This window comes from Malaya genurostris, chromosome 2 (genome assembly GCF_030247185.1).
Source record: "Malaya genurostris strain Urasoe2022 chromosome 2, Malgen_1.1, whole genome shotgun sequence".
Lineage (NCBI taxonomy): Eukaryota > Metazoa > Arthropoda > Insecta > Diptera > Culicidae > Malaya > Malaya genurostris.
Window position 1 is genome coordinate 281479089 of NC_080571.1, and position 25763 is coordinate 281504851.

The 25763-nt window shown below is 37.8% G+C and overlaps 3 protein-coding genes across 9 annotated transcripts in view; 2 read left to right on the forward strand and 1 right to left on the reverse strand.

The window, feature by feature from the left end:
* Nucleotides 1-484: 484 nt before the first annotated feature.
* Nucleotides 485-3606, forward strand: LOC131430307 (general vesicular transport factor p115). The gene is made up of 4 exons (XM_058595178.1): nucleotides 485-705; nucleotides 766-2563; nucleotides 2637-2821; nucleotides 2877-3606. Exons 1-4 carry the CDS (start codon nucleotides 631-633, stop codon nucleotides 3375-3377), a joined length of 2559 nt encoding a protein of 852 aa, XP_058451161.1. The 5' UTR covers nucleotides 485-630; the 3' UTR covers nucleotides 3378-3606.
* The window catches only part of LOC131430308 (PIH1 domain-containing protein 1), a 30494-nt gene continuing 8124 nt past the window's right edge, over nucleotides 3394-25763 (reverse strand). Inside the window, exons 3-5 of the mRNA XM_058595179.1 lie at nucleotides 4027-4745; nucleotides 3821-3964; nucleotides 3394-3763 (exon numbers count right to left, since the gene is read on the reverse strand). Coding sequence (XP_058451162.1) covers nucleotides 3728-3763; nucleotides 3821-3964; nucleotides 4027-4745 — 899 coding nt within the window. The 3' untranslated portion in view covers nucleotides 3394-3727. The remainder of the gene's footprint in view (nucleotides 3764-3820; nucleotides 3965-4026; nucleotides 4746-25763) is intronic.
* The window catches only part of LOC131430306 (multidrug resistance-associated protein 1), a 63872-nt gene continuing 61869 nt past the window's right edge, over nucleotides 23761-25763 (forward strand). For all 7 annotated transcript variants that reach the window (XM_058595171.1, XM_058595174.1, XM_058595173.1 and 4 more), the window contains exon 1: nucleotides 23761-23810. The gene's annotated coding sequence lies outside the window, so the exon portion shown is untranslated. The remainder of the gene's footprint in view (nucleotides 23811-25763) is intronic.

Consider the following 25763-nt stretch of genomic DNA (forward strand, 5'->3'; position numbering starts at 1 on the left):
TCACACTGGCGTCAGTTATGAATATGGTTCTTCCATAAAAAAAACAATATGAAACTTGGTAATGGCATAAATAAAATACCTCAAATCACCGAAGTTTTCGTTTTGAAATATAAGTCATTTCATTCATAAATGTTTTCATCCGCTATTCGATAGCGACGCATTGTTTTCATGATAATTACTAGCATGCTTCGATGTCGTAGTGTTGCCAGAGATTTTCTTTTTCAACTTTTCTAAGCTGTCATGACGAAAAAGTAAAACATGCTAGGCTAAATTGATCATTCTGTGAACCAAACATTAGCGCTCCGAATGTATGGGACTTAGGGGTATTATTATTTGTATTTGATTAAACTGTCACTTGCTTATACGCCCTTTTAAAAAATTACCCGAGATATTTTGATTGATTTTTTTTGATTGATTTTCTCCAATTTCTTTGAAGTGTGTATTGGGTAGTTTGGCGAATGTCACTTCGCAATCAAAACAGAAGTCGAAAAAAATTATTGACGTGTAACTTTTGCTTATCGGTGCACCCTATAATTGGAATACTGTGGTGATAGGTCCAAAAAAATTAATCTAAATTGTGTTCAAAGAAGAAAAATAAAACATAAATTTGCCGGGGGCTGATTGCAGTTGATGAACTTTTTCAAAAGTGGATTACAAACGGTGCTGGGCTCGCAAGAGCCTGGCACCATTAGTGGAGCCGAAACGGTAAAAAGTGTTAACAACAAAATTGAAATTTTCTCTTATTGTACTACTCACTTTGCTTAGGTGGAACGCTTGGTGGAGCGGGTGAATTCTTCAACTCTGCTCGAAGACCGCCGCAATGCATGCCGTGCACTGAAAGCCATGTCAAGGAAACATCGTGTCGAAGTGGGAGCTCAGGGAATGTCTGCGCTTATACAGGTCATAGAAATGGATCGCGCAGATCCGGAGATCATAGGATATTGCTTGGATACCTTGTGTCATGTCACATTTCCGGAGCAGTTCGAGGAAGAAGCCGAAAATCCGAACATTACCGTTAACATTGGTGAGCAGTTTACCGAAATGTTCATCAAGACTAGCGAAAATGTTAGCTTGGTTTTAAGTTGTTTAGAGGAATACGACTTTCGAGTGCGATGGTCAGCAATAAAGCTGCTGACTAGTCTGCTGGCTAACAAACCGAAAGAAATTCAGGAAAATGTTCTAGTCAGCCCCATGGGAGTGTCGAAACTGATGGATCTTCTGATTGATAGTCGAGAGGTTATCAGGAACGATGCCCTTTTGCTACTGATTCAGCTGACGAAAGGAAACGCAAATATTCAAAAAATTGTAGCTTTCGAAAATGCGTTCGATCGCTTGTTTGACGTTATCAAGGAAGAAGGTTGCGCTGACGGAGGAATAGTGGTGGAGGATTGTTTGATTCTGATGTTAAACTTACTGAAAAATAATCCGAGTAATCAACAATTCTTTAAAGAAGGATCCTACATCCAGCGTTTAGCGCCAATGTTTGTTATACCACCAGAGCAAGAAGAAATAGGAATGACTCCGCAGAAGGTATCCAATCTGCTTTGCATGCTTCAAATAGTGAGATCCTTGGTTAGTCCTTTGAACCCTCAACAAGTTATATCCTCATGTCAGAAGGCGATGCGCAGTTCGGGACTTCTGGAAGGGCTTTGTAACATTCTGATGGGTAGTGGAATATCTCCCGATATTCTTACCGAAACTATAAGTACTGTGGCGGAGGTTATACGAGGTGACACAAGCAATCAGGACTATTTCAATTCCGTACTTGCGCCTAGCAATCCTCCCCGACCAGCCTTGATAGTTCTACTAATGTCGATGGTTAACGAAAAACAGCCACTGCCTTTGCGATGTGCCGTTCTCTACTGTTTCCAAAGTTTCTTGTACCGTAATGAACCTGGTCAGAATGCGCTCGTCCAAACACTACTGCCCTCAACGGCGGAAGTATCGTCACTGACATCGGGACAGCTTCTACTGGGAGGATTGTTTAGCACCGATTCGCTGTCCAACTGGTTCTCGGCCGTTTCGTTAGCTCACGCCCTTCTCGAAAATGCAACCCTGAAAGAGCAACTGCTGCGCGTTTTGGTAGCCCTGGTTGGCAGTACTCCGGTATCGCTCCTACAGCAGTGTACTACGTTGCTCCATCAGGCCAACTGTAAATTTCAAAGCAAGGTAGCCCTGCTGATGTTCCTGGCGGTTTGGCTTAGTCACTGTCAGTTGGCCGTGAAAGCATTTGTGACGATTCCGGGAAACGTTGCGTATCTGATCGCGCAGATATCGGCCAACGAACACGACGACAACGAGTACCTGATTCAGGGCTTGTGTGCGTTTCTGATGGGAATCTGTATCCAGTTCAACGATTGTTCCGTTAAGGGTAGTGAACGGGAGGATCTCTGCCAGTTGCTGATCAAACGGATTGGCCTGGAAACGTACAGCGCCAAACTGGGCGAAGTATCCAAGCACGAAAACTACAGTCGATCGGCGAAGCATCCGCAGATTAGAATACGGTCGAGTTCGGATTTGCTGTTGGACTATGAGTTCTGCAAGCTGTTCAAAGCTTTGGAGTGTGAGTAGACAAATGGTTTTCTTAAATAATTTTCTTGTCGAAATTTAAAATCGAACTTATTTAACTACTCTAGCTACTGTTACGAAAACTGTGAACGGGTTTGTAAACGGAGCGGGAAACATCACGGAACTCACGTTAAGTCAGGAAGCGTCTGGACTCGTAGGACAATACAAGGATATTATTCGAGACCAGGACAGTCGGTTGCAACTACTGCAAGATCAGCTGCGAAATGCCGAAGCAGAATCGACTCAGCTGAAGGTGAGTAACATCATCCTGGTTCGTCTGGTAAATCAATAACTACTTTTACCTCTAGATTCGACTCGAGCAAGCGCAAAGCACAAATTCCCAGCTTTCCGATCAAAATATTTTATTGAAGGCACAACTGCAAGCTGCGTCCGATGTTCAGAAGACCGAACAGCAATCTCCATTCCATTTGCTCCCTACGCAGGGGGAGAACACCAGTCATCAGGTGGAAGCTCTCGAGCGTCAATTGGCGGCGTTAATGATGCAGCAACAGGATCACATTTCCCGGGCCCATTTTGTGGAAACGGAGAATCGTCGGTTGCTAGAAGAACTAGAAGCACTCCGACAGAGAGCTATCGAAGCCGAACAGGTGGCGCACGAAAGTAAGAACGATTTGGAGAACCTACGGAAGGATCAAGAGGATTTGATGGAACTGATGACGGATCAGGAAAATAAATTGACAACGTATCGAAAGAGTTTGAAAAAGCTGGGCGTCAAAGTGGACGACGATAGCGACGGTGAGGATCTGGAGAATGGTCAGGATGAGGAAGAAGGAATTTCACAACACTAGTTAAACAACCTAGAAGTATTGCTGCAGTGTTCTGTTATTTTGCTATGATGGCAGAAATTTTCCAATTCAAGTTTAAACATTTGTTTATGCCAATACAATATTCTGTATCAAAGAAATTCGCAAACATTTTGTTTATGTTTGTTAAGTAAATAGCTGCTGTTTGCCGTACTAGAATGTATTCACAGGAAAAAAACGGATAATATATAAAAGCAAAGTATTCCTAAATAGATCATGTTCAACATCTTTTACTGGCAGGACTGCCGATTTTATCTACGGAAGGACTAGATGTTTGATGAGAGCAGCTTCCGTTTTACGTAACTGGATCTAATCTTCGAATATGACCGCGTAGTTCAGTGAGCAAGGACCGGCATAACCACATTGAGCATCTGGAGAAAAGAATTCAAATTTAATTCATGCTTCTGGGTGAATTTTCCCACACATACCTTTGTTTCCGTATTAAAACTAGCTTTGACACGATTACTGTCGATGGAATAATCAACAAAAGCATCCAACAGATAACTTTTCTTTCTAGCCTCTAGCAAGATTCGATCTTCTCCAACATCCAGTGTAATCTCCTTAGACGAAGTCTGAAACCAGATGTATTTCATTTAATATTTGATCATGGCGATGCAATAATAAATAAACCTACACATTCGGGTAAATAGAACTCGCCAATTAAAACACGCGTTCGACCGACGGCGGGTTCTTTGAACAACCGATAGTCAGGTTTTTTGGAGGCAGCCTGTGAAATAGCCACCTTGGTGGGATCCGGTACATACTCCTCTTTGCCCGAGTTTTTGTTCCTTTCGTCTTTAATAGTCTTGCTTGTGCTAGGATCAATCTCCTCTATCAATTTTTTCGTCGGTTTTCCTTCGCCTCGGGCGGACTTCGGATTGGTTAACTCTTCCAGCTTCCGTAGGTCGGCCTCCGTAGGGTTCCGGTAGCTTTCGTAGACCGCTTTCACGTCTCGGTTCTGAATGTTGTGAGCAATCAATCTGTCAACGAACTTTTTGTTCTTCAGCACCCGGAAGTCCATTTCGTCCAGGGTGATGTTGTATTTGGAGCTGAGCCCTTCGAACACGATCGTAATCAGGAAGTCTCTCATCAAGCTTCCGGATTCGATCTTCTTGAAGAAGTTGCAGTTTACGGCGATGTCACACACCTGACATTCCTTCGCCGAGTGGTCCTTGATCATCCGCGGAACGGTGATGCTCATCGGAATTTTGAACGTACTCGGAGTGCCATCGTTGAGAATTTCCAGCAGCTGTTCGTCGGTGATATCTTCCGGAGCGGGAATACCGTCCGTTTGGCACACATTGATAAAGAACTTTTCGCGTGTGTTCTTTTTGAATGTCTTGATGCAGAATCCTGTTGGTAAGCAAAATAGAAACAACAGTATACTAGGTAGGTTAGATTTTATCTTTATTATCGTTATCTTTCCGTTATCAGAATTGCCCAGTGGCTCTATGAGTAGAAATTCTCTGTCGTGTGTAAATATGAAGTGTTCATTGCAGTACATCAGCTGTCCATGGTTGGTAATTTGATTTGGGTTTTATTACTACGCTGGGGGTGAAAGATGATTTGATTGTATCGAGAATGTAATCAAAAGATCAATATAGAAAAAGTAACCATTTCTCATGACCAAATAAAACAAATATTATGCTTAGCACATATTATAGATTTTGTTGTGAAATACGATTTTGCTTTAAGTGAATGTGAATAAGCATAACGTTAAATTGCTAACAAAACAAAGTGCACAACAAAGACATACATTTGAATGCCCAAAAGTGGCAACAACTGGCTCTGTATGTGTTCATTCTTGATTTAAATTAAAGTTCACATTGTCTCCAAAGCTACTGCAAAATTTCATCGTGATTCGACTTCCGATTCCGCAATTACAGGGTGTGTAAAATATTTCAAACCGTCATCTAAAATGACTATACAAAACTGGTACGTGCTGGTACGGAAGAAGAAAACACGACACTACTGTTGCACACAACGTGCTTTGTTCAATTACATACACGCTATAAAGAAAACGAGAACCAACACCGAAGCTTGGGTTCGAAAACACAACCGAGTCTATCCGCACCGTAAAAACACACACACACACTAATCTTCATTCGGTAGTTTTTTTTATCTTTTGACGAGTTAAGAACAGCCGAACTACCGAACATTCTCATTCTACTGATATATCAGCACAAATAAACATTTCGGTACTAGCATGTGATTAGGGCATATCGTGCGTGCAGTTAACAGCAGTACACTACGGTACCGCTGTGATGAAATGTTATTTTTACTGAAAAAATCAGCTACCGAGGTTTGCACAGCTTAGATCGGTAATCCAATTTAAGAGTGCATGACCAGGAGTTTTCAATCGTGTTGAATAAAACAGAATCATGGTGCGGCTACGAATGTCTGCTACTGGTGTCTGATTTTAGTAGAACACGGTGCTGCGGTTGAGAAAAGTCTTAGCTGCGATTGAAGAAATGGAAGAATGTCAATGAATTGGTCTTTGTATCGGGACCCCAAGGGCCGAGTATCATATACCATTGGAATCAGTTCGTTGAGTACGCAAATTTTTTTTTCTCGGAGATATCTGAACCGATTTCCTCAACTTTAGAATGAAATAAAAGATCTCAAGATGTCATAAAAATTTATAATTTTCATCCGACTTTCGGTAAAAAATTGAATTTTTGTAAAACATTGAATTTCTGATTACTTACTCACTATCCTCATATAAAGCGTGAACGATCTTCACAATCTTAGGTCTTATGGTTCCAAACAAAACTTTAGAATTTATTTCGGGTTCGACTTTCGGTACCGGGATTACAGGGTGAAGAGTGTTAAAGATTTTATATCGTCACTTAATGTAATGAAGAAATTTTTTTTTCTTAACTGGGTTCGAAATTATTCCAATCCTTAGTCATTAGTAAACGACCTATCAAATTAACTCAGATTATCCTGGTTCCGGAAGCACCGAAAATAGTGTTCAAATTCGCCAAAATGGAACTCAATATATTTTCTCAAAGACGATTTGACCGATTATCACGAACTTAGGTTCAAGTAGAAGGTCTTATGGTTCCATATAAAGTTCCTGAATTTCATCTGGATCCGACTTCCGGTTCCAGAACCACCCATAGAATTTTATACCGCCACCTAAGAGGGATTTTTTTTTAATTAGGTACAAAACTGTTCCAATTTGTAGGTAATATTTGTCACTTTCCATACGAACCATCTTATGATGATATGATAATATATGAAAGGCATCATATTATACTACTAGGTGGATTAAAACAGGTTTTTTTTTTTAAATGAGAAGTTTGATGAAGAATGCCTAGTAGCGCATGTGTATAGAAGGGGAAACGAAATATTTGAACTTCGTTACCCTTACAGGGTGGCAAGTGAATTGCCGATTTCAATTTCCCGGTTTTTTCCGGTTTTTTGAGATAAAAATTCCCGGTTTTTGGAATAGGCTCAATTCGCCCCTGTTTAGCTTTTTTTTTTAATTTTAAATTTAACCTTTAAACAGATATCCCATGTCCAAAAAGGATCATTGTAATAGACCCGCTAATTGAGGATTCAATTACTTTCCAGGCATTTCGATGAATAAATAAAAAAATATTTATTATAACATGTGCGCTTAAGAAAAGCATAAAGCCTTTTTCAAGTCATTCAGGGGTTTTGGTTACACGTAACCGATTTCTTCCGAGTGCACATGACTGTTTTTATCATTTTTTTTGGTATACATATGATTGAAAATAAATCAATAAGGAACAACAATTCCAAAAACGGACGCTTGCCACTCGAAAAAAAAAACAAAAACAATCTATGCTTGCAACTTCAAATGATGGCCAAGGATGGCTTTTATCGTATCAAAGAACGCTCTCTACCAACTCTTCACAAGATTCAATCAGTGCCATCAAAGAGAGACGGATATCATCTCAGCAACAAAACGCCGTCATGGTTCATATAACATAGAATGGACACCAGTGCGAAAGCGAATTTCTCTCGATGACCTGTCTGAGCATCACGGGTTAGCACGCTGCTGTGGGGATTCTCGCTAAAGCAACAAACGGTCGCTTATTCTCGTTTTGTGATCCGATTCTAGACGGGCAGTGAAGAATTGAGATAAAATCATTTTACTATTGCCGCTTATTCTAACTATGTGCATATAACCTTTGTATAAGTTGTTTCTATGAAAATAGCTGTGAATGCTCCAGACCAGGGTTTTGAAATATTGTATATTGTAGAGTTATCAGTAAGTACCAGTTCTTCATGATGAACTCTCCGCTGGTTTTAAACCAGTTTTATTTCCAATAGCCTAACTAATTTATCTTCTATGAGAAATCTTCCTGCAATTGATCTGATTCTAGCAGATCAATGAATAACATTCAGGGTTTCAAATGATTAAGCAATGATTAGTTCAATTAGTTATATATTCTACCAGTTTAGAACTAATCGACTAGAATACTATCGAATGTAAACCCTGAAATTGTTTTGGGAAATATAGATATAACCGTAAATAATTTAAATCATTACTTTATTGAAGTTCCAAAAGCTCAAACTAAATTCAATTCACCTTCATCTACATCCATATCAACGTTCTTGTGATCCTAATATGGAATAGTTGAGGACCTTTAAAAGAAAATTAAACATAGATTCACTGAACAAATCAAATAATTTTCTAAATCTTTCTAAGATTCTATACTGGTTCTCAAAAACCATAACAACACAAGTATTATCTCAAAATAACCTTACTGAGACAAATTATGATGAAACAACCGCAATTATTAGCAAACCTAAAAACTTTCATATTTTCCCTATGTTACCTTGAGATTTTGCCATAAATTTTGCAGGTGTTTTGAATACTTATTCAAAGATTTAATAAAAATCCAACAGAAGCATCCAAATTATCCTTATTTTTCAAAATGAGCTTTCATTATGCTGTTATTGATAGCAACTAAAAAAACTCTGATGCTTCCTGTTTGATTTAAAATTGCCTGCAAGCCTCTAAAAATCGTCGGACGACACATGGGGTGTTGGCCCAATTTCCAATGGACAATAAGTTGATTCAACACTTGTGCTGAACATTTCGCTCAAACGCAAAATTGGGTATTGTTTCTTACTCTTCGATTGTTGAAAAAAAAATCATTATGCTAACAACTGTTACTCAAAGGTGAGCTAGTAATATTTTTCCCGGGTTTTAACTAAAATTCCCGACTATTTCCCGGTTTTTCCCGGTGAAATCATATTCCCGACTTTTTCCCGGTTTTCCCGGTCACTTGTGGCCCTGCCCTTATTTTTAATAAACCAGATTTTTTTTAGGGACAACCAGACAAAAGAAAACTTCAGTGATCCATATACAAACAATGGGAATTGCAGTACTAGCCCGTTTAACTCCAATTTATTTCATAAGTCGCATCAATTGTTGAACTTTCTTCCGCATTCCCGAAGGAAGCTGCTTGCGGTTGATTAAAATGTTTATATTACGTAGAAATCGTAGAAGTAGATTACAATTAGAAGCAATGGCCGCACGAATCATGTTATACCGTTTTACTCCAATCTTTAAACGACTGGACAATGCGTAAAATAGGCCCCAGAATGGTCCTCTTTGGGCATCTTGTCTAGTAACTCCTATATCTTCCTTCCCGCGGTGCAGGCAGGGGCACGAGTAACCATAGGAAAGATCGGGTAACCAATTCTGGTGGGACCTTGGTCGTATGCTAACAGGGAAGGGCTCTCTAAAGAAAAAAGCATTCTATGCGCAGCTGGAGAGAACCTGGCTAACACTGAGACACTGGCTAAAGCATTGCAATGGATGATTTCTAAGAATTGGGAGGAGGAGATACTAAACCCTAATTCAAGGTTTCGCTGGCCTCTGCCCGTCGACCACATGGAAAATTTTCCCGTTTTTGCAGCATGAGCAGTTCTCATGAAGTTCGCGAAACACCATTACACGTAGAAAAGTGAACTGTTTGGTGTGGATTTCGCGCTGGCTGCATCATCTGTCCACATTTCTTTAACAATGAGACTATTTGAAAAGCAAGAAATAGCCACTATCACACCACTCGGAGGTTTAAGAAAAGTTTTTTTTCAATGAAATGATTTGTAGGACGAAAAATGCAATCCTATACCATCATGCTTTGTATCGTATCGAAATTCATCGTATACTCATAAATCGCAAAAAACCTACCAAATTGGATGGTTAATATCTGATGGCAACCAAAAAAAGGCTACAGAAAACAGATTATTAATTTTGCAAATGAGCTGTGTGTTATAAAGGGTGATTTTTTAAGAGCTTGAGAACTTTTTTAAACAATAAAACGCATAAAATTTGCAAAATCTCATCGGTTCTTTATTTTAAACGTTAGATTGGTACATGACATTTACTTTTTGAAGATAATTTCATTTAAATGTTGACCGCGGCTGCGTCTTAGGTGGTCCATTCGGAAAGTCCAATTTTGGGCAACTTTTTCGAGCATTTCGGCCGGAATAGCCCGAATTTCTTCGGAAATGTTGTCTTCCAAAGCTGGAATAGTTACTGGCTTATTTCTGTAGACTTTAGACTTGACGTAGCCCCACAAAAAATAGTCTAAAGGCGTCAAATCGCATGATCTTGGTGGCCAACTTACCGGTCCATTTCTTGAGATGAATTGTTCTCCGAAGTTTTCCCTCAAAATGGCCATAGAATCGCGAGCTGTGTGGCATGTAGCGCCATCTTGTTGAAACCACATGTCTACCAAGTTCAGTTCTTCCATTTTTGGCAACAAAAAGTTTGTTAGCATCGAACGATAGCGATCGCCATTCACTGTAACGTTGCGTCCAACAGCATCTTTGAAAAAATACGGTCCAATGATTCCACCAGCGTACAAACCACACCAAACAGTGCATTTTTCGGGATGCATGGGCAGTTCTTGAACGGCTTCTGGTTGCTCTTCACTCCAAATGCGGCAATTTTGCTTATTTACGTAGCCATTCAACCAGAAATGAGCCTCATCGCTGAACAAAATTTGTCGATAAAAAAGCGGATTTTCCGAATGGACCACCTAAGACGCAGCCGCGGTCAACATTTAAATGAAATTATCTTCAAAAAGTAAATGTCATGTACCAATCTAACGTTCAAAATAAAGAACCGATGAGATTTTGCAAATTTTATGCGTTTTATTGTTTAAAAAAGTTCTCAAGCTCTTAAAAAATCACCCTTTATTTGCTTTGCCGCCTGGAGAACACTTGCAAGTGTCGCCGCGATCGATACTTTTTGGGGTGCTAAATTCACATTTTGTTCGAGCATGTATATCTGTTTTTTGTGGTTAGGATAAATCTTGCAGCATCGATATCAAGTAAATTTCACATTTTTGAGACAATAATCAACACGTAAAACTCTACAACTGAAAAGGATACATCTATAAAATTATCAAATGCAACAAATGCACTGCAACCAACGACTGCTACAACTGAGCATCGACACTAAACAATCCAAATATCATAGGTTGATAAGTCTGTTATCAGACTTACCAACAAACTGATACGCTTATGATGACTGTCGAAAATTCACGTATCTGTATTGTGACGTGATATACGTAGTGAAAGTGTAGTGACGTAACAATAACAAGGTTTCAATGACGATTAACGAAGTATAATTGTGAAATTTTAGTTACCGGTTAATGAACAAAAAACACATGAAGTTCAAGAACTATAATAAGTTATTGTCATTCTGGGACAGGTTTAAAAACACATTTTAATAAAAAAATAGTTTCACAAATATGGTGCTAAAATGTACTATTTGTATGTCTCGAAAAATACTTTCTAGCTTATAGGATTCTGGGTTAGGAAAATAAGCTGGGTAATTTGAGATAAAGATGCTGGGACGAAAATCCATTGATAAGATATGTAGACTAGCACAGATAAGTATGTGCTTTTGTGCGGACTCTGTAGTGGATAATGTCGTTAGGGGTTGTTCATGTGTGGCGAAGCAAAGTTAGAGTACTATGTTTCGTTTGAGCTGACCAAAAATGGTAAAAGGGCAGAGTAGTCTATAAAGTAATAAATATAATCCTAATTGCAATCACGTCAGACTGGCAATGAAGCTGATATTAATCATTCACAGTTACAGTTGCCAGTTTCTTTTTTTTCGATTGTACAAGTTTGTATGGCCAGAAAAACTTTTGCGAGCAGCTTTTTCGACGTGGTATTTGTGAATTGGTGGAAAGATGGAAAAATGGAAAAAAAACTTTTGAGAACAAAAGTTTCTCAGGAGCTATGGAGGCATTATTTGTGCAATATAATCTGCAAAGAAGGGGCACCGCCGGCAAGAGAAAATTATGCTGTTTCGCCACCGTCGTTTTTGAGGGATATTAGTAAACCGTTCGGCAACTTTGATTAGCTATTTCCTTAGAAATTCTTGCTACCTTGTCAGATCAACCTCTCGATACAATTCCACTCCGTTTGCCCGGTTTACCCAAAACTAGGTGCATTTACCTTATCTAAGAACGACCGGTAGTGAGACTCGGGGAAGCTGCATTGAGGATATTTCTCTTGCGCCCGACTAACGGAATAAGTAAGGCTTGTTTGTGACCAAATTGGGAAAGATCAAAACAAATTTACTGTCAGATCAATCGTTATATGCATTATTCAATAATTTAATTGTGCATTATTAGTCATCTTAAATTGAATCACACTGAGGTCTTTTTAACGCGGTTTTTTATGCGATCTCTTTTTAAGCGGATTTCCGAGGTTACGCGGTTTTCTGTTTTGTTTTAGAAATGCATGAAACGTCGAGATCTGGTGATATCCCGAATTTTTTTAAGTCAACTTTTTGACACTTTTCGATGTTTCGAAAAAATGTTCAGATTACACCAGATCTTGATGTTTCTTACAATTTCAAGTATCATTTTTTTTTATTTTGAGGTTTTTCTCTACGCGGATTTCCTAACGCGGTCTCAAGTTCTCTATTTTCAGCCTATTTACACAAAAAAAATTTGGGATCTCACCAGATCTGAACGTTTCATGCATTTCTAAGATTTTTTTTTTTTTTTTTCATAAATACGTTTATTTCATAGGCAATATACATAAGTTTTTCTTCGCCGTGGCATCTACAATACATAGTACTTTAAACCTAATACATTTCGAATATCCTATTAGTATGTTGGTATTCATTAGTTAATCTAAACACTGTTTTTATCAAGCGAGTTGCTATTATAAATTACATTAAATGAAATACATTTATTTTGTACATGATCTTATAACTATTTCAGGTTTGTTTGTATCAGTTCATCACTTTTATTTAATATAAGATAGCTGGCTATTGGTTGAGCTCATGGAAGAGAAAACAATCTAACATAAAATAAAATTTAAATTGGAACTCCAATGGACTTAATGAAATAATAAAGAAGTTTCATGTAAGGAACGTCACGACAAGCAAGAATGTCGCGAACTGGGACATTGGATAGTCTACCTTGGGTACGCAAGGAATTTATTAGTTGAGATCTGACATCACGATACTCCACGCATGTCCAAACAACATGGTCAATATCGCGGTAACCTTCGCCACAAGCACAATGATTAGTCTCGGAAAGTCCAATTCGAAGGAGATGTGCATCTAACGTGTAGTGATTGGACATGAGTCTGGACATCACACGAATGAAATCTCTACTCACATCCAGTCCCCTGAACCATGCCTTTGTCGATATTTTAGGAATAATTGAGTGCATCCACCGACCCAGATCATCTTTATCCCAAGAAGCTTGCCAGCTGGCAAGTGTTCTTTGGCGAGACGCGCTATAGAATTCATTGAAAGCAATTGGTCTCTCATAAATTTCACCCTCAATAGCACCACGTTTGGCTAAAATATCGGCTCTTTCATTGCCTGGAATGGAGCAATGAGCCGGAACCCAAACTATTGTGATTTGATAATTATTATTCAAAATGACGTTCAGGCACTGTTTTATTTTGCCCAAGAAAAAAGGTTCATTTTTGCCAGCAGCCTTTGAGCGAATGGCTTCAATTGCACTCAGACTATCTGTGAAAAGAAAATAATGGTTTGGAGATAATGTGACGATTATACTCAAACTATAATGAACTGCTGCTAACTCTGCTATATAAACAGATGCAGGTTCTTGAAGCCTAAAGGAGACCGAAACATTATTGTTGAACATACCAAACCCTGTCGCTTCTTCAATTCGCGATCCGTCCGTGTAAAACATTTTCTCAGAGTCGATATGCCTGAACTTACTTGTAAATATTTTTGGGATTTCCAACGAGCGTAGGTGTTCCGGAATTCCACGCACTTCGCGCTGCATGGATGTGTCGAAAAATAAAGTTGAGTCAGGGACATTTAGGAGGCTGACACGGATAGGAATATATCTTGAAGGGTTGATTTCCTGTGACATATGGTTAAAATATACAGTCATGAATCTTGTTTGAGATTGAAGCTCAACTAGCCTTTCGAAGTTATTAATAACTAGGGGATTCAGTACCTCGCATCTTATTAGCAGTCGCGACGAAAGCTCCCAAAAACGATCCTTCAATGGAAGAACTCCCGCCAGAACTTCAAGACTCATTGTATGTGTCGAATGCATGCAGCCTAAAGCAATTCGCAAACAACGATATTGAATTCGCTCTAATTTGATAATATGAGAGTTTGCAGCGGAACGAAAGCAAACGCATCCATATTCCATCACTGAAAGTATCGTTGTCTGATACAATTTTATTAGATCTTCCGGATGAGCACCCCACCAAGATCCGGTTATTGTTCGAAGAAAATTTACTCTTTGTTGGCATTTTGTTATCAGAAACCTAATGTGTCCTCCCCACGTGCATTTGGAATCAAACCACACCCCGAGGTATTTGAAAGTCAAAACCTGTTGGATCATTCTTCCCATCATATGGAGCTGAAGCTGCGCGGGATCATGCTTTCTTGAAAAGACGACTAACTCTGTTTTCTCCGCAGAGAATTCGATACCAAGATGAACAGCCCAATCGGACAAGTTATCTAAGGTATCTTGCAATGGTTTATGCAGATCAATAGCTTTGGGTCCAGTAACTGAAACTACGCCATCATCTGCCAATTGTCTTAGTGTACATGGGGATACTAGACAGCTGTCAATGTCATTTACGTAAAAATTATAGAGGAGCGGACTGAGGCAAGAGCCTTGCGGTAGACCCATGTAGCTAATTCTGAATGTTACCAAATCGCCATGTGAAAAATGCATGCGTTTCTCTGACAAAAGGTTGTGCAAATAATTATTTATAACCGCTGGGAGTCCATGTTGGTGAAGCTTGTCTGAAAGAACATCAATGGAAACTGAATCAAATGCTCCTTTAATGTCTAAAAATACAGATGCCATTTGTTGCTTTTGAGCGAAGGCAATTTGGATGTCAGACGAAAGTAATGCAAGGCAATCATTCGTCCCTTTATTTCTACGGAAGCCAAACTGAGTATCTGACAACAAACCGTTCGTCTCGACCCAAGTGTCGAGACGTCGTAGAATAATTTTTTCGAACAATTTTCTGATGCAGGACAACATCGCGATGGGTCTATATGAGTTGTGATTGGAAGCTGGTTTCCCCGGCTTTTGAATGGCGATAACTTTCACTTGCCTCCAGTCAGGTGGAACAATATTTTGCTCAAGAAGCTTGTTGAACAATTCCAACAAACGTCTTTTTGCGAGGTCGGGCAGATTCTTCACCAAGTTGAATTTAATTCTGTCCAACCCAGGAGCGTTATTGTTACAAGACATGAGTGCTATGGAGAATTCCATCATAGAAAAGGGGCTATCAATGGAACCATTATTTGAAAAAGATTCCCTAATAATGCTATGCGTAGGAACAGAATCTGGACAAACTTTCCTCGCAAAATCAAATATCCATCGGTTCGAGTATTCCTCACTCTCATTTCCTACGTTACGATTCCTCATTCGTCTGGCCGTATTCCAAAGAGTGCTCATTGAGGTTTCTCTTGACAAACCTTCGACAAAATGTCTCCAATAGCTACATTTCTTGGCCCGAAGTATGCTCTTGTACTTGGTTTCTAAAGTCAAGAATTTTTCAAAATTCTGAGGAGTTCCTCCTCCTCGTTTTAAAAACATCTTGAAGGCATTTTGTTTCGCGTGCTTAGCATCTGAGCACTCTTTGTCCCACCAAGGGTTTGGAGGCCTTCTGTTAGACGATGGACCAAGAAATCGTTTGGTTTGGGCTTGTTCTGCGGCCTCCAGAAATGCATTTCTAAGATATTTGGCATGAAATTTTTGTTTTTAGTTTTGAAGTTTCCGAAGTTACGCGGTTTTTTATGCGAATTTCCGAAGTTACGCGATTTCTTTTTGCACGGTGTACAGTTGCTTAATTAGACTGTATGAAGAAACTACGAACTTTTGAGTTCACCCAAGTAGCATGTTAAGTTGCTGTCCTGTATATTTCTACTGACTGTGCAATTTATCGTGTTAGTTTATATCACTATTCTAGTAATTGTTGTGTTATGGAAAAAGCGCAATTTTTCTGTATTGTGGAACATACTTTCAAGTTCATCCGTTATTACCAACATTTATTCACAACGATTGTGCAACTGATACAAAAACTCATGCGTCGATCCCATCGAAAAGGTAGTAATAAAATCAGCGGAGAAACAATTTTGAAACTCGTGCAATCTACTACGTAATGTAAACAAGAAATGGAATGATGTTTACAAAAACATAACAAACATAATTTCTTATAAATAAGTTTCACATTTGATTTTCAATACAACTGCTCTCAACACAAACATGGATCTTGTAAAATAATCTGCACATGAAAAATGATACTGCACATATTGTAGAGTTAATCTTTTATGTTCTTGTAAATGAAAAATCGACAACGAACTGCATTTTTGTGGTGAAACATGTATTCGTAAGCCCGAAATATTTAAGCGCCTTTAAATTAACGTGTTTTGATGATTGTACACAAATTTCTGTGAAAATAACAGTCTTTTATTTTTAATGAGAATCATCGGAATGGTGTTTAAAATACGTGTATTCAAACATTCTTTAAAATTCTCAGACGATTTTGATCAAACTAATGTGTAATTAAACCTGAAAAATCTCGAAATGATTTTTCTTGAATATTTTCCAATATGGCATCGATTGTAACAGTGAGTTGAATAGAAAATGGTTCACCCAAAGTAATGACATATATTATCTAAATAGCAGGAAACATTAACATGTTAATATTTCGGAAAGAAATTCTCTACGTTTTGTTTTTTATCAGATTCAATCTTCTAGTTGAATTAACCAACAATACAGTATAGTCATTTATCTCAGAGGGCGGGCCCGACTTTTGTGATACGCACTGTAGGTATTCTTTTGGCAAGTCCGTGTGCTGGAGTTGCAAAAACAAGTTGCATAAGCGGTAATATATATATATATATATATATATATATATATATATATATATATATATATATATATATATATATATATATATATATATATATATATATATATATATATATATATATATATATATATATATATATATATATATATATATATATATATCTATGGGAGGAACTATGATTAAATTAACTTTTCGTTCAATATCTTTGAAAAGTGATGTCAGGTCTGCTTTTTTTTTTTCGCGAGATGAAAACCGAATACAAATTATCTGATTGATTTTTGTTTTCATTGCGTATATAACGCTGTATTCCTGCAACTTGATAATAATCTCATGTCTTTCTAAAACTCATGTTTTTCTAAAACTGAAGAAAACTGCGCACACTGATCTAAAAATTCATGAGGTAGCCAAAACAATGCGGACTCTGCAGAAATATATTTTTTACAGCAAGGTTATCAATTCGGATTAGCATTTTTTGCCTTGCGGAGAGCATCAATCATTTCACTAATTTTGCTTCCACAAGAGATTTATAGCAATTTCGTCGTATATTGTGCCCGGTACAATTATGACAGCCGTTTGGAAAGTTTTTGATAAGTTGCACAATTGTTATAGTTACTCCCGTTTTACATGACGATGTGAAAGTTGGTGATTTACTGCACAATTGTTTTAGATGTGCTTAAAGTTGTTCTACAGTGATTTTTTCGGTAGTATTGTGAAACTTAACAGTGATAAGTTGCACAACCAATTTCAATATATATTTCTAAACATATCTAACATAAATAACATTTCTAAATCAATTGTAAAACATCTTGAAAGCTCAATAAGTTACATTTGCTACTTGGGTACTCTAGCCATTAGAGTCTGTGGAACCTTCTCTGCAATCGATTTGGCTGCTTTTGTCCAAGATTTTCAAAAAAAACAAAAATTACAATTGCAGCTTGTGGTTTAAATTGGGAGAGTTCCCTCTTCACGAAAGCCTTATACCAGTCAGTTAGCTGGATTTCAGTACAACATGGACTCCATTCGTTTAATACTATTCCAAAACATCTTTGGGGCAGTGAAAAGATGCCAAATCAGGCCAGTATAGCGTGAGAACAGTATCTTCTTTTCTTCCTCTCCTATCACGTAGGAAAACTGTCAAATATTCGTGATCCAACTAGTGAGATCGTGTTTTAGCCGTCACATTCTGTTTATCATTACGGTTCGGTACAGTTTTCACCTTGAATGATATCATACCTTGCCGGAACGATCTTCGTCTCTTCTGCAATATCTGTTATCAAACGTGGCACAAATCTCCAAATAACTAGGGAACGTACCACTTGAGCAGTCTGATTCTGATTGTTCAACAGAACAAATTCAAACGTTTTGCATAATATAAAGCATTATTCGAACACCATTTTGTAATTCTTTCGTGTAAAAACATTGAGAAATAAATTAGGGAACAGGTTTTTTTGAGGACGCTTCTTGAAAATGATTTGCAGTGTCCACTGTATCTCAGCACAGCCTAATCAGAAGTCAACAAATGAAATTCCTGCTTTCGAGAAAAATGCGTTCAAAATTGAAATCGAAGAAAGAAGTTTTTCATTCTAGGGAGCCCGTAGGGTTTAACATTTTCAAGAAATCATATTTTTTTTTTGTATTTTGTTATAATGAAACATTTCAAGAATGTTTTGTCAAATTTTTAAGTAAATCAAAACAGAAATCTTGGGCCTGTGTGCGCGGAGCTTTTACTTCTTCGTAGTATGAAATAACTTACTGAGTTTTTTTCCGATAGGCTTGAAAATTTAACAGAAGATTCTTGAAATTTTTTACTACAAGAAAACACAAAGAAAAAAATAAATGATTTTACAAAAATGTTAGACTCTACTCGCTCTTTAAGGACAGTGCTTTCAAGAAAACCAAGCAAGTTTTCTTACGGATCCGGATTTTTATTATACGTATTTAGAGGATTCTTAAAGAACTTGAAAATGGGCCGGTTTTGTTGAATTTTTCTTGCCGGACATATTATATTTCACAATGTAATGTCTTTATACTTTCTAAAGCTATGTCCATTTCGAATTCGGAATAAAAAATTTACAAAGAATAAAATAAAATAATCAATACAAATCATTTCTCTTCGTTTCTAATGAAAATTCGTACTTTCTTTTCGATTCCTCCCATCAAACGTTGCACATTTGTTCCACATTTTGGTCATCTGAGTCGCATTCCGACCTGTTTTTCCACTTTTCTTAAGCTTCCGCTACCCAAAATCTCTCGATGGATCGAAACTGCGAGCAGTTGGGTGGTTTTGTGCTTTTATCGATGAAATCTACGTTTTTATCGCGGTACCACTTCCCTGCTGTAGTGGCAACTCACCAAATCTAACCTTCACGGGACCTTTATGGGCTTCAATGAAAGGTACGCAGTTTTTGAGGCATTTTTTTCTTGTACAGTTTCGTCTTTTCCATCGTCTTATTCCTCACGAACACTTTGGTTTTTGCTCCGCAGCTGGATATCCCTTGACAAATCACTAGTTTTTTTTAGCAAATTTGTCCAAGGAACATCTCGTCCTTGAGGTACCCGATCCACGCTCTTTTGCTCCCTGAAACGTTTGAGCACATCATACACTGTTGATTTGGCGATTTTTGTTGCGGACCACATTGGATTATCAGAATGCAGAGTGTGCAGAATTGTTTCTTTCCTGTCGGCTTCTATCTGGAAGAACTTTTGACTCACTGCCAGTGCTGTAAAACTTCATTCAATTAAATTGAAGTCGAATGTGTGCAAACACTGATGATCACTCTACTGCAATAAACTTCACATTATAACATACAACCTTCGCTGTCGCACCGAACCACTTTAACCACTGTCAGTTTATCTCTTGAAGTAACAAAATATCTCTTACAATTGATTGAGAGAGCCTTTAAGTGAGGTTCATGTAAACATTCGAATTGATACAAGATAATGGATGAAAGGTAAACCAATCATGCTAATAGAATTATCAATTACAAAATAAACATAAATTAATTGTTCCCTCTTCCAGTTTTCATTTTGATTATTTCGAAACACATCTCAATACATCTCAAACAGTCGAAATAATCGATTTTAACTTGCTGGTGATAATTGAAAACTCAAATGAGAACCGCTACCTTCTATTTATCCGGTAGAGAGTTTTGGCTATCGAGTTGATGTTTATGCCTATTCATTCGCACTTGTTCACTACCAACAGTGAAGACAATGAAACAGGTAGACTACTTGGCACTACAAACTGAGCAAGCAAAACTTTAAATGACTAGGTACGGTTATTCAATGGACTATAAATTCTGGGAGCTTCGGCAACAAAAGTAGAATGAATGAAAAGGGATATGCAAAATTTCATTTTCATCTAATAATATTCGATTGAAATGAAGTTTTACCGCACTGCTCACAGCACGAAATACCATGAAATTTACACCACATAAACTGGGCACCTAGGTAAACAAACCGTTGTAAAAGAATTCTTGTAGCGGTCACTTCCCGTACCGCTGCAACACAATAACTTAAGTAGTAAATGTAACTTAATGAACTTTCAATATGTTTTACACTTGATTTAGAAATGTTATTTATGTTAGGTATGTTTAGAAATATATATTAAAATTGGTTGTGCAACTTTTATTTATTAAGTTTAACAATACTATACCGAAAAAATCACTGTAGAACAACTTTAAGTACATCTAAAACAATTGTGCAGTAAATCACCAACTTGTTAATGTTTCTCTAGAAGGGGGCTACCACGTTTGGCATAAAGTCGTTTGGCATAATGGTTATTTGGCATAATGGTTATTTGGCATAATGGTCATTTGGCATAATGGTCATTTGGCATAACAGTCATTTGGCATAACAGATGAACATGCTGCTTAATAGAAATTGTTCTAATTTAGTGCAATTTTGGAAGGTCTAATGCGGCTACGCCGCATCGTTTTTAATGACCTGCTGTCCGACCTCGCTGCCGCTCGTTCGGACTTAACTGAGGTATAGCTCCTAGCTTTGGGTAATCCGGGCAAACGCCCGCAACTAGACAGAGGTGATTTCTGCGGGGGCGCTGCCCCCTCCCCGCAGTGGCCGGTGCTTCCGACGGCGGGTCGCCGGCGCACTCGCGGCCTTCGGCCGTCTCGACCTGAATCATCTATGACGAACAGAATATTGTGCTGGCACTAAGTGAGTTGCTTATATAAAAAGGTTGTGTGCTATTTACTACAGAATTTTAAAAATAAAAAATAATAATGCTATTTCACCTAATATTATCGAATATAAAATTCACATATTTCGTTCGACATCAATCGATCAAAACACAAACGAAAATTTTCATTAGATTAAAATATTGCAAATCCAATTATTACTATGCCAAATGGCATTATGCCAAATGGCATTATGCCAAATGACCATTATGCCAAAAGACTATTATGCCAAATAACTGTTATGCCAAATAACCATTATGCCAAACAGCGTTATGCCAAACGGTATTATGCCAAACGGGCCGCCCCCCTCTAGAAGCTCTACAAAAAATTTCACATCGTCATGTAAAACGGGAGTAACTATAACAATTGTGCAACTTATCAAAAACTTTCCAACGGGTGTCATAACTGTACCGGACACAATATACGTCCAAGTTGCTATAAATCTCTTGTGGAAGAAAAATTACTGAAATGATTGATGTTCTCCATAAGGCAAGAAAGGCTAAGCCGAATTGATAACGTTGCTGTAAAAAATATATGTCTGCAGAGTCCGCATTGTTTTCGCTGTCTCATGAATTTTTAGATCAGTGTGTGCAGTTCAATTCAAAACTTGCAAAAAAGTTGTGCAAGATTTATCTGTTTGAATTGAACGCAAAACATGCAGACATGAGATTATTATCATAAAAGTTGCAGTAATACAGCGTTATATACGCAATGCAAACAAAATCAATCAGATAATTTGTATTTGGTTTTCATCTCGCGAAAAAAAATAAGCAGACCTGACATCACTTTTTAAAGATATTGAACGAAAAGTTAATTTCATCATAGTTACTCCCATAGTTATATATTACCGCTTGTGCAACTTATTTTTGCAACTCCAGCACACGGACTTACCAAAATAATACCTACAGTGCGTATCACAAAAGTCGGGCCCGCTAAGATGAATGACTATACTGTATTGTTGTTTAATTCAACTAGAAGATTGAAACTGATAAAAAAACAAAACGTAGAGCATTTCTTTACGAAATATTAACATGTTAATGTTTCCTGTTATTTAGATAAAATATGTCATTACGATGGGTGAACCATTTTCTATTCAACTCACTGTTACCATCGATGCCATATTGGAAAATGTTCAAGAAAAATTCATTTCGAGACTTTTTAGGTTTAATTACACATTAGTTTGATCAAAATCGTCTGAGAATTTTAAAGAATATTTGAATACACGTATTCTAAACACCATTCCGATGATTCTCATTAAAAATAATAGACTGTTATTTTCACAGAAATTGGTTTAGAATCATGAAAACAAGTTAATTCAAAAGCGCTTGAAAATTTCGGGTGTACGAATACATGTTTCACCATAAAAATGCAGTTCGTTGTCGATTTTTCATTTACAAAAACACAATCAATTGTACAATATGTTGCATTATAATTTTTCATGAACATATTATTTAACAAGATCCAAGGGGCTGGGATCCACTACGAGATTGATAGTACCTTGATAGTAGCTCTCCAGCCAGCCTAGATGCCGTGTGGAATCCGGCGGAAAAAAATGAACCCAGAATAGATCCACTGGGTTCCTGCTTCCATGTCGTAAAAGGCGACAATTGCAGGAGTTTTTTTCCTTTCAGTTATCAGATATTTTCAATGTTTCACTTCTGATTACTCTATTTCACTAAATTATCTCTTCATTCAATCTGTCAATTTCCGTCTAGCTTCAGGGAAAAGTTTTATTTGGAATGTTTTTTTCTTCCATGTTTTTGATTGTCTTTCAGGATTATAAAAATCAACTATTGCGCAAATCCGTTGAAGAAGAGATGTCCAACAGTCCAAAATGTTCTGATGCATCTTGTTATCGGTTCATAGAATCCAAACGTCGTTCGATGGAATCTCGGTTCGAGTAAACTAGTAAACTTTTAGTAGATCTTTCACAAAAACAGAAGAAAATAATTTTAATTTTCTTTTCAAGTGTCAAAGAATTTTTTATCTCCAAATTAAGATAATAGGCGAAATTTCTTTGCAATTTTCATTTCCTTCAGGAAATATTGAGAAGAAAACACAATTTTGTGAAGAGAAAGATATTTTAAGATTTACTTCTCTTCAAGAAAATTTTGATCAATTTCTTCTGCCACCGGAATTCGACTGCTGCCATATAAACTTCCGTAATGTTTGAGTCCATTTGATGCATTGATTGCATAGAGATGGTGCTGATCGATGAATCCGTGTCTCCGGAACACGATATGTCATGCATAAGGGCTTGGGATAGAAAAACTTTTGTGAGGGGGAATTGTGATCTGAACACAGGCATTCTGCGTGAGAAGGCCACCAATCGTCACGGCATGTCGGCCCTCACGTGATTAAATAATTGTGGTAAATTTAAAATATAATTATTAGTCTTTGATGATTGCTGGACAATCATGATCTCCCCTAAAATAATGTCTCAAAAAAAGTTATGTACCATGAACCCACTATAAGTTTATTGCAATACGCGTCTTTTGAAAATCAATAATCAACAAAAGTTCGATAGCATAACGATTCCGTATGATAACCGTAAAGTTGTAGGCACTTGGGCGGCTACTTGAGTTGTGGTTTCATCGAAGATATTTTTTTGATTTAAAGAATTTTTACATACACAATGGTTCTCTGTGGAATGAAGGTATTTATCTACCTTCGAGAGTGTAGCATGCATGGGTGTAAAGCAACGAGCGAAAATTACGTCACCGAATAATGCCGGTCGCTTCGCCGGTCCCACGCTGCATGAAACGATGAAACCCTAGCCGCTACTAATCAAGAACGGAGAACGAAAAGAAAATACTCAGTGTTGCGTTGACGATTGTCGTGAGCGGTTCAGTTGGTCGCGGTGAAGTGATACGCGGTAAGTTTGCTGTGTGTGAAAAAAAAACTGATAAAACATGAACCCCGCAAAACAATCGTGCATTGTCCGAACTGATTTGATGACAGCAAGTTTGATCGACGGGATTGTTTGGTTGTCGATGGAATTGGATGTTGTTACGCAATCGAAAGGGTTGAATCGCGTACAAAGCGGTATACGAAAATAGCAATTAAAGTTTCCGTTCCAACGAACGACGACGATACACAAATTGTCAGATTATTGGTTCTAATTAGAGCCGGCGGCTGTTGCACAATCGGAATGTGATTTAGCTTAGATTCTATCGAGTCTCGGTCAATGATTTGATTTGAACTGCCCTTGCGGTTCGATGCATCGTTCTTCGCGTTGTTTGCAATTCGACCGGCAAGCATGTTATTCTATACTATTCATGTTGTGACCTCACGCGCTTCGAATCCGGACTCTGGAGGTGAATGAAACTAAACCAAAGGGAAGGCAAATTCATGTTTCCTTTGACGAGATTGACGCTGCTCAGCAAACCGAAAACCGGATTTTGGTAATTGGTGCGTCGCCGTCGTCGTCGTCGATTTGGTGTTTGGGCCGTGTTTTTTGCGGCTTCCATACAAAAGTAACAGTTCCAAAAAACCGTACGCCTATAAATTTTGTTTAGGCAGAGTTTACATTGAACATGCTATGAATGGATTTCAAATGTGCTGTAATTTTGGACATTGTGAGGTTTAACAGGTTTGTTTGAACAGAGCGGCAAAAAGCAAACGAATACTAATACGTAGAAATGAATCACTTTGAGCTATTTGTATTTTTTTTTGCGGGCGGAGTAGAAAATACTTATGTTGCAGACACGTTGGATCGTGAAACTCGATAATGACAGTGCAATTTTTGCTCTCTGAATGAATCATAGAACGATGTATAACAGGGCAAAACAGAATACCAACATTGGCGATTTGTTTGAAAGCGATCTTCACTTATATGTGTTTGTTTTTTTTTCGACGTGCTTCAAGTTCTAGTCCATTTAATTGAACTTGTCCCTGAGTTCAGATTGACATACTCGAACATGGTGGAATGCGATAAGAGTTCGCCGTTTTCTGGAACTTCTCGAATCAGTTGCACTGTTGTAATGATTTTTTTCAGGGTTTAATGATTTCTATGTTACGATTGTGAAATGCAGCATGACGTCAGCAAAATTGCTGATGGATTGAACAGTCAAACCCGTGAAAAGACATATCAATCAACTAAGAAGACTTGTCAGGTGGAAGAGATTTTAGTTCAGTCTCTAGTACCACAATACCATTCATTTGAATGATAGTATGTTAAAGCCGACTCAATCATCTCTGAAAAACGAGTTGATTGATTACTACTTCTGACGATTCCGGAACCAGAAAATAAATTGATCCTGAATTAATGAGATTTGTGAGATAAAAAAACAACTTTGGGTCGAAGCTCCAAGACCCCGAGTGTTGAACATCATTCGACTCAACTCGAGGAGTTCAGAATATGTCGGAGATGGATGAACCGACGACTTCAACAAGCTTAGGCTCGTTTGAAGCCATTTCATTGATTGGCTGCAGTGCTGTAAAATTTCATTGTCGAATGAAATTATTTGATAAAAATGAAATTACTGGCCTTTCACTGTCAGTATATTTCAATTCATTCAATCGACTTTTTTGTCAACTCAAATGAGATGCATTGGATTCATTGTCAATTGAACAACCATGCCTAGTCATTTGAAGTTTCACTGCCTCAGCTGCCGGCAGTGAACTAGTTCGAATGGATAGGCATGAATATCAGTTAGGTGACAAAAAATTATTTCGACTGGTATTAGGTTTTACACGAACATGACATAACCTCACAAAATGAACAGAATGAACTTTTTTTGACATCCTCACTTTGCACTTTGCGTCATTTTTCAATTAGGTTTTGCACGAACATAACATAACCTCACAAACATGAACAAAATGAATC